The sequence below is a fragment of the Frankliniella occidentalis genome, unplaced genomic scaffold, assembly GCF_000697945.3.
Source record: "Frankliniella occidentalis isolate FOCC.00 unplaced genomic scaffold, Focc_3.1 Scaffold64, whole genome shotgun sequence".
Classification (NCBI taxonomy): Eukaryota; Metazoa; Arthropoda; class Insecta; order Thysanoptera; family Thripidae; genus Frankliniella; species Frankliniella occidentalis.
The window spans coordinates 86,388-99,733 of NW_026267194.1; the positions used below are offsets into that span (position 1 = coordinate 86,388).

The window sequence follows — 13,346 nt, forward strand, 5'->3', positions numbered from 1 at the left end:
GGGGAGGGGGGCAGCTGTACCTCATTAGCCCATGTCAGCGGGATGCTGTCATAGCTGACAGCCGATCTCTGAACTCGCTCCGCTGCTCCACGAGGGTCACTTGAGAAATAATAAATATGTGCAACAATGACAAAAAAATAATAGAAAAACGCCCCGACTCACAAAGAACAATGCTCCACGACCCCGCCGTGGCCGCGGAGGTAGGCAACCCCCCCCGACGGCACGCGGGCCGGCTAGACGCGCTCCACTTGGCGGCTGACGGGGAGCCGTCGTCGTGACTCGGCGATAAGGGATAACCGCCCGCCACCACCATGGGGCGGGGAGGCCCTTGTCAAAGCGTTATCCGCGCTCCAGCAGATGCGTTGTTGTCACCCACCGCAGGGTAGGACAGCGGAGGTGGCGGTTAAAGGAACCACAGGAGGAAAGCTGCATGTACACCATTCAACACATTTTTTTAATTATTAATTTTGCAATTCATTTTAGGCAGGAGGTTTACACACAACAAAATCGGCACCAAGTACTTTTCAGGTATTACTGCAAGCAGCTGACACAAATGTTACAAAACAATGGTACTAAATGTAGCTTTGAGCTCCAGCAAAGGAAACATAAATGTAGCAACAAAAAAGATTTTTTTTAAAAAACAAGAACACACTAACTAAGCGAAATAACAAACAAACGTCACATGTTTCTTTTCTACACATTTCAAACATCATCTTTGGTAGTACACCTCATCTCCTAAAACACACACAAACAGGAATATAATAGCATGCTTTGATACACAAACCCCTGACAATTTGTAACGCCTTACGTCATACATATTAGAAAGATTAGTTTACAAAAAGTTTCGATCAGTATGAGCAAACACTGTAAATAAGGAAATATCACATTTGTTCAGAAGTCTCAAGCTCCTTAACTCTCCATTACATGAGATCACATATTGCACACTTTATAAACACAATACTTTATCAATAAAGTAAAATAAAAACAATACAACCTTCAAGGTCCTCTATCACAATTGTATCTAGCTTCGAATAGTAACAGGACTTGATCCGGTTTTCACAGGGTGTCTAAGTTCCCTGACAGGGAACATAAAATCTATGGCTATATTAAATAATGACTTCCTGGTTGTGTTCAAGATTCTATTTCATAAATTTTATCTGTCTTGCTTTCAAAAAACATGGCTACAGACATATTCAAATTGGAATTCTCAAATTTTTATTAGGAATTGTTTAACTGTTCAGAAATTTTTCAAATGAACCAATAATCAAGAGGTTACCCAAAAATAGGTTTGGACAGCATACAGAAAAAATAACCTCTAGTTTTAAATTGGTTTTCCTACAGTTCCAAATGTTAGTAACAATAAATAGAAAGCCTGAGCTCAGATTTAATCAGAGAGGAGTAATAGATCCAAAAAAACTACTGAGATGTACAACACAAAAAGTAATAAAGAGGTGGAATCTTCAAATTTTAAATACTGTATCTATAAGTTAAGTTCATTTCTTAGCCATAGAGGAGCATGAAATTTCACCTGTAACTGGCTAACTAATGACAAGTTCACTTAAACAACTGTACTGTCCAATGGGTCAAAACTCTGGAAAAAATTATATGGTAATCAAAAATAAACTTCAGATTGAACATTCAAATTTCCAGAAACCATAAAAAACACAAAATGTTACATACCTCATCATATGCAGTGATGTCCGCGTCATCCGTCACAACAAATATTTGCTTTAGACTACTGTCGTCGTCATCGATTGATATGCTGGGTCTAATCACTGCGTCTTCATCTTCACTGTCATCTTCAGCTCTGACAGGTAAGGCAGGTGATGGAGTTGACGATTCAATTGATTCGAGTATTTGATTTGAATTGAACTGGACAAGGGTGCTGTTTTCTTCAGATAATTCCAAAAACTAAAATAGAAAAACAACTTCATGAACAAAGAAAGTCCTAGGCAACTAAGGAGAAGTAATTAAGATGATGGATGACAAGTTCACAGAATATCAAAGATCACAGTAGATAACAACATCATGTATTTATAGAAAGTATTATACACTTACCATGTAGCTTTCAATTTTGTCTGGTGCTATAGGAGGAAACTGCAACATTATTTCTGTACCATCTGTTGTTTGAATTATACCATGTGCGGTTCGACGATGCATGGTGAGGGTTGATGACTGGCGATAATTACGTCCACAATCCTTACATTCATATGGCTTTTGTTGTGTATGAACAGTTTGATGCTTGTACAATGATGAATACTCTGTAAATCTTCGTCCACATAACTGCGACAATCAAGGAAAGCAATACTATTAGTTCTACTTTTGTTCAATAAATTTAGAAAATAAAAACACACAACTTCAGGATTTCTGCTTTGAATATATTGCATTTAGTTTCAATATAGATTAACTAAAATATAATACTCAAGCTAACCTTTACTGTGCAGACATATGGCTTTTCTCCAGAATGGATACGCATGTGGTTTTTAAAATTAGTGGCTGAAGCAAATGCTCTACCACAACCTGGCTCAGTACACTCATATGGTCGCTCACCTGTGTGTGTGCGAACATGTACTTTACGAATATTTGATGTGGTAAAAGACCTATCACAGCCAGGAACATTGCATTTGAAAGGACGCTCTCCTGAAACAATCAAAAACCACAGTTATCATCTCAGAAGGTAGTATAAATTGTCAAGCTTTACAAAATGACATTTGTACAAAACCCACCAGTATGAGTTCTGATGTGCTTTTGTAAATCTCCCGATGTCTTGAAACCTTTGCTACAGCTCTCTTCTGGACAGATATATGGTTTTTCACCAGTATGTGTTCGGATGTGAGCCTTCAAGGCATAATTTGTCCCAAATCTTTTGTCACATGAGGGCTCCGTACAAAGAAATGGTCGGTCACCTGTATGAGTCCTTGCATGCACCTGTAGGTTTGAATTTGTTCAAAAATTACCATGTGTCAGAGACTGAAGTTTGAAAGGAAGTAGCTGGGATAATCTCACCTTCAAATGATGTAATGCAGTATACGTTTTGGAGCAGCCAGGGACAGAGCAAGAGTATATTTTTGTTCTTCCAGTTCTGACATGTTTTCGACGTGAAGGATTTATGACCTTTAATCTTAAATTTGGAAAATCATCTTCATCTGGGTCCTCAATCATATTATCACCGTCATCATCATCTTCATGATTATTGAAAAATTCATTTTCATTATCATGACAGTTTTCATCATTCATATCATCACCAACAACAATTGGTTCATCAGGATCTATTAACACACTTCTGATTGGCGCACAGTCTCCCAAACTACTACGAGATAAGTCATCCTCATCCAAAAGTGATCGCTTCACTGATCCTAAAAATGATTTGAAACTAGTTTATATACCTACGCCCTCCAAAGATTGAAAAAAAATAATAATAATAAATAAATAGTAGATCCCTTTACCTGGGTCCTGGGCATCATTTGACTCTTCAAAGTGAAGAATGGAAAATGTAGTTCCCTGATCATCTTCCAGGTCCAGAGTATACCCAAGATCTGCACTGTCTGAGATTGAGATGTCAGGTTTCCTATCAGTCAATAATCTTTTTTTGAATGAGGTATCCTCTTTTAAATCAGAGTCACACTCTACTTTTAAAAACCTGCAAAGCAATAAAACCATTTGAGCAACAAAGCTGAAAAGGGAGCAAACTTCAATGTATTAAAATGGTTTTGAACATACGAGCTAGGAGTCTCTGAGTCTATTTCGGTATTAAGAGTTACAAAAGTAGCGGCTCCATTCTCTAATTCAATCTGCTGAAGACTGCCTGTAATGGAAGAAAAATAATAAGAACTGTTGAAGATTAAGAAATTATTAAAATAATATAATTTAAGCATACCGTCTTCAGATATGAAGGCTGTTGATCCATCTTCAAGCTGGACTGACTGACCTGACTGCAAGAACAATGCATTGCCATCCAAAGCTCCCAGACCATCTAAATAGAAAGAAAGGGACAATTTCATCACATCTGTTTTTGTAACGACTCTGATACGAAATAAAACAAGAAAAAAGGTGAAAACAGATTTAGGATTTAGGGGATTAATTCTGCCATACCTCCAACAACAAAGCAGGCAGCATTGTCACCTTCTGATATGAGTGATGTCTCTTCTAAATTGTCCATTTCTGAAAACAGAAAATAAATCCCTCAACGATTGATAAATGAGAATAAACATTAATGAATATTCCAAAGTCCCATAAGAATGATTATTTTTGAAGTTCTCTCTGGGGAAGATAAAACTTCCCTCCTTTTAAAATAAAGAAATGCCAGTGAATTTTTAAACAACACATAGCTGTCAAAGGCTGTTCAATTGACAATTAAGGATATGGTTATTCGTGAGGTTAATTAAAGCAAGAGAATAATTTTATTCACAGTTTAATTCGAAATTGACACAGGTGCTGACATTATTGTTTACAAGCATTACCTCAAACTGTCTGCTCTTTGGTTAAGGTAATGCTCGCTCGATAAGTTCCCATGTTAAACCTTAAGAAAACAAGGACCAGAGGAGCTCTTTCCAGGCGATGGGACAGCATCCAAAATGCACTTATTCTTGAATAAGGCGTTTAAAGTACTAATGATAAGGTGACATCAAAGTTCTGTTCGAAACAGCGGACGACATTATAGGTCGGGTAATTGACCAAGCGGAAAGCATCAGGTGCATCTCTCTACCTAGAAAATAAATATTCGCTAAAGGAATCTTGGGAAATTACCCAACTCACCCCCGAGCGGTTGAGAACAAAATGGTGGATCATGAAACTTGGCAAAGATTTATGGAACAGACTCATAAAGGAGGGAAAAAAAACATTCAACAATGACTTACGCGAAATTACAAGACTTTCATTTCAAAGAAGTGGAACGACCTATTAGAACAGGAAGAACGCTATTAACTTGCGCACATTTATATTAATATTAAATGATCTAACTTAATGGAACGCAAAACTGAGCCTTAAAAATCTGACCGATGGACACTCACATTCGCCAACCTGGATTTGGAAATTGGTTGGAATGGCATCAATTATTTTCCGTTGAATGTATTCTATGGGAGCTTACTGTGTTGTACAAACAATCTGATAAAGCTCTATCGAATCAAACCACTACGCAAACAACCAAAACAGTCTGAGATACTGTTACAACTTCTATGATTTTGGCATTTTACTGATGAATCCCTGATTCGTTCGTCACTTCTTGTGTGTATGTGTGTGCGTGTGTGTGCTCTCTGTTGTGCGTGTGCGTGCGTGCACTTATTGGCAGCCCAAAAAAGGCTGTAATTTTGGTTAGTTTTGGCCAAATTAACAGCTAAATATAGACTTGGTATCATTCTCAAGACTTGATTTAACATGCCGAAGAATAAGGGTAAGATTTCCTCCGAACTTGAGATTTTTAGCATTCTTTTCTCTTGTACAATCGTGACTGCCGTCTGTCGTTCGGGCGTCAGTGAGTCCGCAGGTCCATACAAGTGTAAGGTTAGAATTTCACGTGTATGTGAAACAAATTCCAATCTATGCCATTGATTATCTTTTTCGCGCACACATTATGGAACTAGTTTATTTTTCACCTATCCTCATTGAAATTACAGTCCCATTGTAAGGGCTCCAACCGTGGTTCGTACACCCGAGTTTTGAGCAATATGTTGCAATTGAGTTCAGATTATTTTTTTTTTTTGACACACTTGTCCTGGAAACTTATTCTTAAAATTTTGCTCAGAAAAACCTTTTGTGTTTTATCATTCTTAATTTTGGCAATTCCCGCTAATGTCATGCTAATATTTTATTGTTTACTTTATATTTGGCCTTGAAGATTGTACATGTCAAAAGCAATTGACCTCTTAAAATAATTTTTAAAAAATGTGTTTCAGGAAAGGGAGGTAAAAACAGGAGGAGGGGAAAGAACGAAAATGAAACTGAGAAAAGAGAGTTGGTATTCAAAGAAGATGGTCAAGGTACCAGATTTTCTTTTTTATCCTGTTTATTTTTATTTTGGTTGCTAACTGGTGTTTCATTTTTCATTCCTTGTTTTAATACTTTTCAGAGTACGCACAAGTCACTAAAATGCTGGGGAATGGTCGTTTAGAAGCCATGTGCTTTGATGGTGTGAAGCGTCTGTGTCATATCCGAGGCAAACTCCGAAAGAAGGTAATGAATAACTGAAGCTCAGTTCTAATTATTCTATAGATTACTGCAAAAGATTTAATGGATAAAACTTTCTCCTTTAGGTTTGGATCAACCAAGGTGATATCATTCTGATTGGTTTGCGTGACTATCAAGATGCCAAAGCTGATGTTATTTTGAAGTACACCCCAGATGAAGCAAGGAATTTGAAGACTTATGGTGAATTCCCCGAAACAGGTAATTTGACAATAGATTCAGTTCAATTCTTTTTACATGTTTTGTTCTTTTGTTGAGTATTTGTTTTAATTTCTGTAATTTTCCTTGCAGTTCGCATTAATGACACCGTTACATTCGTCGAAGATGGTTTGGATGAAGATATTGAATTTGGCGATGAAATTAGCAGTGAAGGTGAAGGAGACCCTGTTGACAATGTGAGCTTCTTGAAATTGAAATTTGTGTCTTGTGTACATTTTGATGGTAAAAAATTGTTCGTGTATTGCTAACTACTGACCTAATCTTTCTTCTCTAGATTTGACCTGCCATGAAGTTTAAAAGGGATGAAATAGTAAGACACTTTTTGCTAGCTCTTGGCAATTTATTTTCCTTTTCCATCATCATTGGGAAGAGCTAATACAAACCTTTGCCTTTTAAAGGCCTTGTTCTACTTTGAGAATGAAGAGCAGAAAGAAGAATCTGATATTGTTGACACAAAATTATTATTACTCATTCATTTTTACTGTGTTTTTAAACCCCTACTCTGTAGGTCGTCACTTGTATTCATCTAGCTAGATAATGTACTTTCTGTCATGTCCATACTACTTTGATGAATTTAGTTTATAGGTTCCCAGCAGCTGACCCTCATCTAATACATTTAGTTAAATGCATATTTCAAATTTTGCTACACCAAGTCTAAGAGTTACAGGTGCATTATTTATACTTGATTTTTTGAGAATGTGAAACACCTTGGTTTTTGTCTTAAATATTGATTGTAATGCTTTTGTAATTAAATTTTAAGTAGTTAATTTACAGTTAAATGTGAAATGTATATGAAATTATGTGGTTGAGATACTTTCAATTTTCCAAAAACATAGTGTTTGATTTACCGATTAGTGTATGTTAAGCAGTTTCTACTTGCATAATCTCTTATCCATTCATTGAACATTTCAGTTACCAAAACTCAATGTCAGACAACTGCTTGCCATGTGCATGGTATCTTTTGAGAGGAATGCAAACACACGAGAATTGAAGTGGTTCATTTCATTACACCTGTAGATAGGAAAATACGTTTTGTGCTTGTATCATATGGTCTGAACCACTTCAAATGTATTTTGTGTAGTGTTGCGGGCTCTTTTGTTCTTTTTATTTTTAAAAAAATAAAAGAATGTTCATGTTAAACTTTTTGTGTGAGCTGTGGTATGCTGTGTGTTTTTGATTTATATTCCTAGTGTACACCAAGAGAGAATACTGAGTATTGGGATGTGTCTAGCCACTACGTGTAGGACAAATGTCTGACAGAAAATAGAACCAGTTGCTGTTCTTCAAATTCGGATGAGCATTTAACATTTTTCAACATGCTATAGCTTCTGTTGCATTAACTAGGACTATTGTTGCTATTGAACAGAACACAGGGAGCTAATGTGAGTATAAGCAATGCAGCTAGAGCGCTTGCTTGTATCATCTCATCAATTTTGTGTATATTTCCTCAGTTTTTGAGCATTGATGTTTAATCCAGCACCTTAAACAATTTTACATCTTAAGTCACTTAAAAATTGAGAAGGGTGGAAAATGTAATTCAGGATCGATGTGGTGCTATAAGTCAGTTTTCAAAGCACTCTTTTCACCTGATATGTGATAGAACTTCTAAAAGTTGAGTGAAACTTATCTAATTGGTTTATTGACCGACTGTTGTCCTGAAATTATGTTGTACCTTGGCTGAATTTTATAACTTGTTGATACTTCAACTGTTGGAGACCTGTATTAATCCCAACAAGTCTGAGTTGTCGAGTAGTAAATATAACTTATGTACCGCCTCCTTTTTTTTTTTGGCATTTGAGTTGCGTGTTCCACTCTTATTTGCTGAACTGTCACATTTGAGTTGTCTCCTAGTTTAAGTTATTTCTTTTTCATAAAGACTGGTTGGAAGCCATTAATAAATATTTGTATTACAGGAAAAAGATCAGTCCATTGTAATAAAGCAGTTCTGAGCTCACTTAGATGTTGTTTATCTGCAGTTATATGTAGTGTAAGTCCTTACAATTCTAAGATTTAATGCTGGTAAAGTAGTGTATGGAGGTACATTGAGGTGGTACTGAAAATAAATAAAAATCAGGTTTGTTAAGAAATTTACATTTATTAGCAACTCATTGACTCAAGTTATCTAGTTACACGTCAAGGGGAAAAATGCTTCACAATCTGATTAAAGAAACCTTAAGTCACTAATGACAATTGATGAAATGAAGAATGAAAAAAAAAATGATAAGGGTGACGTGCTGTTAAAATGATACATATCTACTAGGAAGTATTAGAGCACTTTAATACACTCCTAGTACCAGCAAGCTACAACGTCAAGCTACACCATCTGAAAAGGAAATTAACAAATAGTTAGCAGATGAAACAAAGTTTGAAATCAAGATGATACTGAGCATAATTTATACATACCATTTGTACCATATCACATGTGTTTTTTTAAATTGGTGAAATAGGAAAGTTACATGATTACCGTCCTTCAACTGGAAAAAAAAGATCACTAATTTAGAAATGATTTCAGACAGGAAAATAAGGAGATGCTAAGTAGGTGTACACTCACTGTAAGATGACAGGTCAATCTCATCAGGTAGTTCAGTAATGTTGACATCAAAACGGTCTTGAACTTCATTCAAAATCTTGGCATCATTTTCATCACTAACAAAAGTAATGGCCAACCCCTGAAAATCAATGAAGCTGTTAAGGATCTGCTATATAAGTAAGCAGAATGCAAGTATGTAGAAGCATTTGTACCTTGGTACCAAATCTACCAGCGCGCGCCACTCTGTGTAAATAGGTATCAGAGTCTTCAGGCATGTCATAGTTGAACACAATATTCACTCGCTCAATATCCATGCCTCTTCCAAAGAGGTTGGTGGCAACCAAAATACGCTGCAAAACAGAAGCACAATTAGTAAACAGAAAAACACACAGATTGATTAGTTGTAAGATAAAAATATCACCTTTTGAAAATCTTTGAACTGCTGGTAACGTGACAATCTCTCCTCTTGAGTTGTCATTCTGTGGATAGCAATTGCTGGGAAATTTTGTTCTGTCAATAGCTGAGCTAAAGCCATACACCTTTGGACTGATTTGACAAAGATGACAACCTGAAAAATAATTTAATTAAATGCTGTGCTCCACTGGAGTCTACCAACAAAACCGAAGACCAAAAATTAGTACCTGGTTGAACTCTAGAATGTCCAAAAGCTCGAAAAGCTTCTTGTTCTTCTCATTCTCGTTCAGCTTCACATAATGCTGCTGGAGTCCGTGGAGGGTCAACTTTGTTTCATCATCAACATAAACTTCCATAGGCTGTAAAAAACAAAAATAAAATCAGGACAAATTCAACTGTACATCAAATTCAATAATATGATGTACTTAGTGAAAAAGAATCACATCCATCAAAATTTGAAAACAAAATTTCCATCAAATGAAACTAGATGTGAGCACATGAATTTAGGCTTAGGGTTGTGTGCAAATGACTTGCAAGGAAGTCCAAATCTGAGAATTTTGAGATCCTAAATTAAATCCATGGGCAGACTAATGGGACTGGGGTGAGAAAAAAAAAGGAAAAAAAAAAGGATGGTGTTCACTTTACCAAACAGATGGTCAGCATTTCTAAGATGAGCTGCTGACTTCAGATGTGAACTTTCAAATTCCTCATGGTTACCTGACCAACCACCATCAATGAATACCAAATGCTGAAGTTGCGTGGGCTGCGTAGACGCTCATGGATCAGATGTCACGCCTCTGGTCGCTCACACGACAGCCATTTCAGCATCCACAGGGTACTAACTAGCAATGGAGTGTTTTGAGGGAAGTCCTAAGATAATATTTGTAGCGCCCACACCCCCCCAACCAGTCTTGAGCCTTCTCTCTTGAAATCTTCTTTCTTCGTAAAGATGTCTTGAGTCTTCTTGGCCCCACCCAACCCAAAATTTGACCTAACTTTTCTTTACGGGTTTGTTAACGCTCATTATGGTTCCCAAGTTGCTAACTTGAATGGTGGAGGACATGTAGTGGTCAGATGTGTGAAAGTGAGGGTAACGATAGTGGTGTACTAATGTGGCCTATTAGGAGGTCTATGGATTAACTAAATTATGCCCCACATCCCCGGCGGTTAAAATTGTATGGAAGGATGATTACGTCTTGCATGAACTTCTTGCAGACTGGGCGAATGTCCTTGCTGAGAGTGGCGCTGAACATCATCACTTGCTTGCTGTGAGGTGTGCTGCGGAAGATCTCCTGGACGTCTTTCCTCATGTCTGAAAAGATACTCAAAATAAGACACAAAACTAGGTGAACAAACAGCTAATCCAACTTCAAGAAATAAACTGACCAAGTAGCTCCAGCATCTTGTCACACTCATCAAGGATGAAGTGCTTTAAGTGTTTGAGATTAAGCTTCTTAGAACGCACAAGCGCCAGAATACGGCCAGGGGTGCCCACAACAATGTGGGGACAGTTGTTCTTTAAGACCTCCTCATCTTTCTGGATCGGCAAGCCACCAAAGAACACGCTCACCTGAAACACACGTTCATGTTAATCCACATTCTACGCAAGATCGTCACAGCACAGTTGAAACAAAAGGAAAGAAGTTCAGTTCAAGTACTCATACCTTTACTTGAGACATGTATTTTGAGAATCTTTCATATTCTTTGCTGATTTGAAAAGCCAATTCTCGGGTGTGGCACATAACAAGAACATAGACTTGGTTCTCTGTCGGTTCCAATTGTTGGAGAGTAGCCAACACAAAGACTGCTGTCTTTCCCATACCAGATTTAGCCTGGCACAATATATCCATACCAAGGACGGCCTGAGGAATGCATTCATGCTGAACTAAAACACAAAGAGAGCGCAAAAGTGTCTTAATATTGATGAAAACAAAGTAGGGCACATCAAGAACACTTACATACCTTCCGATGGATGCTCAAAACCACAATCAACAATTGCTCGGAGAATCTCAGGTTTGAGCAAGAAATCTCTGAAGCCAGAACTGTGGATGGATACGTAAGTACCCTTCACTTCCTTCTTCGCTCCAGTGTCACCGGATCCGTCAACGACGGCCTGTTCTGGCTGCTCCTCATCTTCGTAGTCGAGAAGATCATCGTTATCAGCCATTTTAAAATAAGGTTAGGGGGCGAACAACCTGGATAAAGTTGGGAAAAAAACATGTTGCATTACATCAACTGACGATGAAGAAAGGAAAGAAAATTGCGAGTTAGGGGAGAGTGGCAATGCCAAATAGGAATACAAAAAGAAAGGAAGCAAAAAACCCCAGGGTCGAAATGGAGTACGCCGAATCCCATGAACATTTCGCAGTCAACCTTTCAGATTAGCCTTCAGACATGTCGAGGAATAAAGAGTGGAGCGATGTAACGGCACAGCACAGTATCGAAAAGAAATTTAAAAATAACAGACGTCATACACCAAAACTCGAGGGAGCGTTGGGAGACCAAGCGGCAGCCGCCCTCCGGCGTCAGCAACCGGCCACCGGCCTTCAGGTTTGTAAGACAAACAAATAAGAGTCACATAAACACGCCGAAACAGAAACGGGTACAAACGTATCAGATGACGAAACAGTGCGTGGGCGCAATGTTGAGTTCAGTGAAAAATTGAAGAGCTTGTGAACCGAAGTTAGAAGACGGGCCAGTTTGGGGACGATACAAAAATTCCAGCCCACAGGGCGAAACAAGCCCTTTTCCCGCGTCCTCAGAGGATAACTAACAGTGCGTTCTCGCGTCCCTCGAAGTTTTCAGGTACAAGAGACGGTTCAGGCCGATAGACGCCGATTACACAAACTTACCTCCACAGGACTCTGCAAACAAAGGCGACCAACGCACTAATTTCCACTGGATTTTCTTGGTGAGATAATGGCGTCGGACGTGAGTCTGGTACCGGTGGCGGCGTGCGGTGGCGTCTTTCTCTTTAACACTGCGGCCCACCTTCCGTTTCCGTTGGTTCGTCACTACCACGGTCACTGATGGTCAGTTTATGGTATTAACGTTGAACACGTTGAATGCTCGCAGCGTAGGGCACAGCGGCTTATAAATTTATTTCCTTCTTAAATGCCAGATCATAAACAACTTTCCTCATTGAACTGCTAAGCAATGTGTTATATGTTAAAGTGGACACCGGGTGGGGAAGTTGTTGCTGGAAAGTTGGTGTTGATGCTAAAGGTAGACCTTCGATTTTTCCGGAGGAGCACACGGGAGCTGTATAGGAGCCACCCGAAGCGCTCGGGTGGCGGAGGGGGGAGATGCGACTCGGCCGCTCGGCTCGGCCGGCCAGGCGCAGGTCGGAGGTAGGCGGAGGGCGTCCTGAAATTTAAAGTACCCGAAATTTGGCTGGAAGAAAAGAATGCACATAGCAACTGTCAGCTGACTTTTGTTGAAAAATTGATAAAGACTGATAGGAACGTGTCTTTTGACTAAAGCTAATGAGTGATTCATAGAAGTCCAGACATTAAGTTAAGTAGTCATTTTTGAGTTAATTTTCACCACTCACTAAACTACATAATAGATCAACCAATTAAAAACAAATAATTAAAAATAATAGCAAAAAGTTTTTATCTTTTAAATTTTAAGAGTTGAAACAAAGTCAGCAATGAGATACATGAAACAAACAGCTGTATACAATAACGCTTATGAAATTTCAAGGACAGATAAAAAGCAAAGCGTTTCGTTGTTTACTTACCCGATTACCATACCACCTTCATGAAACCACTGCTGCAGATCACAGCAGAATCAAATTTCATTTTCTTATAGAATTAAGGTACGCCCTCCTCATGGATGTAGCCTCTACGTTATCGTAAAGAAAATATTCTGATATTTGGTGATGAAACTAAATAGTTTTTCAAATTTATAGTTTAGTTACGCTTAAATTTAATCTTTAATATAGGTTTATAAGGGAGCGCATCAAATAAAGTCAGAGGATTTCTGGAGATCTTAATCTATA

At 38.2% G+C, this 13,346-nt stretch overlaps 3 protein-coding genes across 5 annotated transcripts; 1 reads left to right on the forward strand and 2 right to left on the reverse strand.

Moving 5' to 3' along the window:
- Positions 1-433: 433 nt before the first annotated feature.
- Positions 434-4,761, reverse strand: LOC113216337 (zinc finger protein 143-like). Its single transcript, XM_052268155.1, has 11 exons — positions 4,747-4,761; positions 4,093-4,161; positions 3,878-3,973; positions 3,721-3,805; positions 3,447-3,640; positions 3,007-3,356; positions 2,727-2,928; positions 2,432-2,640; positions 2,059-2,283; positions 1,681-1,911; positions 434-1,591 (listed from the first exon to the last, which is right to left on the reverse strand). The coding sequence occupies exons 2-11, from the start codon at positions 4,157-4,159 to the stop codon at positions 1,559-1,561; spliced, it is 1,692 nt and encodes a 563-aa protein (XP_052124115.1). The 5' UTR covers positions 4,160-4,161; positions 4,747-4,761; the 3' UTR covers positions 434-1,558.
- A 460-nt stretch (positions 4,762-5,221) lies between these two features.
- Positions 5,222-8,357, forward strand: LOC113213126 (eukaryotic translation initiation factor 1A, X-chromosomal). The gene is made up of 6 exons (XM_026432093.2): positions 5,222-5,389; positions 5,892-5,975; positions 6,065-6,168; positions 6,249-6,381; positions 6,472-6,575; positions 6,674-8,357. The coding sequence occupies exons 1-6, from the start codon at positions 5,374-5,376 to the stop codon at positions 6,677-6,679; spliced, it is 447 nt and encodes a 148-aa protein (XP_026287878.1). The 5' UTR covers positions 5,222-5,373; the 3' UTR covers positions 6,680-8,357.
- Positions 8,358-8,474: 117 nt separating this feature from the next.
- Positions 8,475-12,364, reverse strand: LOC113213124 (ATP-dependent RNA helicase WM6). 3 transcript variants are annotated; one of them, XR_008011218.1, is made up of 11 exons: positions 12,196-12,364; positions 11,306-11,538; positions 11,008-11,228; positions 10,730-10,913; positions 10,537-10,655; positions 9,571-9,702; positions 9,351-9,497; positions 9,142-9,279; positions 8,951-9,068; positions 8,803-8,873; positions 8,475-8,722 (listed from the first exon to the last, which is right to left on the reverse strand). XR_008011218.1 is itself a non-coding variant. In XM_052268156.1 (10 exons), exons 2-10 carry the CDS (start codon positions 11,508-11,510, stop codon positions 8,860-8,862), a joined length of 1,278 nt encoding a protein of 425 aa, XP_052124116.1. In that variant the 5' UTR covers positions 11,511-11,538; positions 12,196-12,364; the 3' UTR covers positions 8,800-8,859. The 3 variants fall into 3 exon arrangements, 1 of the variants encoding a protein (XP_052124116.1); XR_008011219.1 differs by lacking the exon at positions 12,196-12,364 and adding an exon at positions 11,954-11,974; XM_052268156.1 differs by lacking the exon at positions 8,475-8,722 and having other exon boundaries at positions 8,800-8,873.
- Positions 12,365-13,346: the final 982 nt, after the last annotated feature.

Coding starts and splice junctions, on each gene's coding strand:
- LOC113216337 (XM_052268155.1), bottom strand. CDS start 4,159: ATGGACAATTTAGAAGAGACATCACTCATATCAGAAGGTGACAATGCT. Junction 3,806..3,877: donor AGCCTTCATATCTGAAGACG/GTATGCTTAAAT, acceptor CTTCCATTACAG/GCAGTCTTCAGCAGATTGAA. Junction 2,284..2,431: donor CATATGTCTGCACAGTAAAG/GTTAGCTTGAGT, acceptor TGATTGTCGCAG/TTATGTGGACGAAGATTTAC.
- LOC113213124 (XM_052268156.1), bottom strand. CDS start 11,510: ATGGCTGATAACGATGATCTTCTCGACTACGAAGATGAGGAGCAGCCA. Junction 9,280..9,350: donor AGTTCAAAGATTTTCAAAAG/GTGATATTTTTA, acceptor TCTGTTTTGCAG/CGTATTTTGGTTGCCACCAA. Junction 9,069..9,141: donor CTGGTAGATTTGGTACCAAG/GTACAAATGCTT, acceptor ATTGATTTTCAG/GGGTTGGCCATTACTTTTGT.
- LOC113213126 (XM_026432093.2), top strand. Junction 5,976..6,064: donor ATTCAAAGAAGATGGTCAAG/GTACCAGATTTT, acceptor AATACTTTTCAG/AGTACGCACAAGTCACTAAA. Junction 6,382..6,471: donor TGGTGAATTCCCCGAAACAG/GTAATTTGACAA, acceptor TTTTCCTTGCAG/TTCGCATTAATGACACCGTT.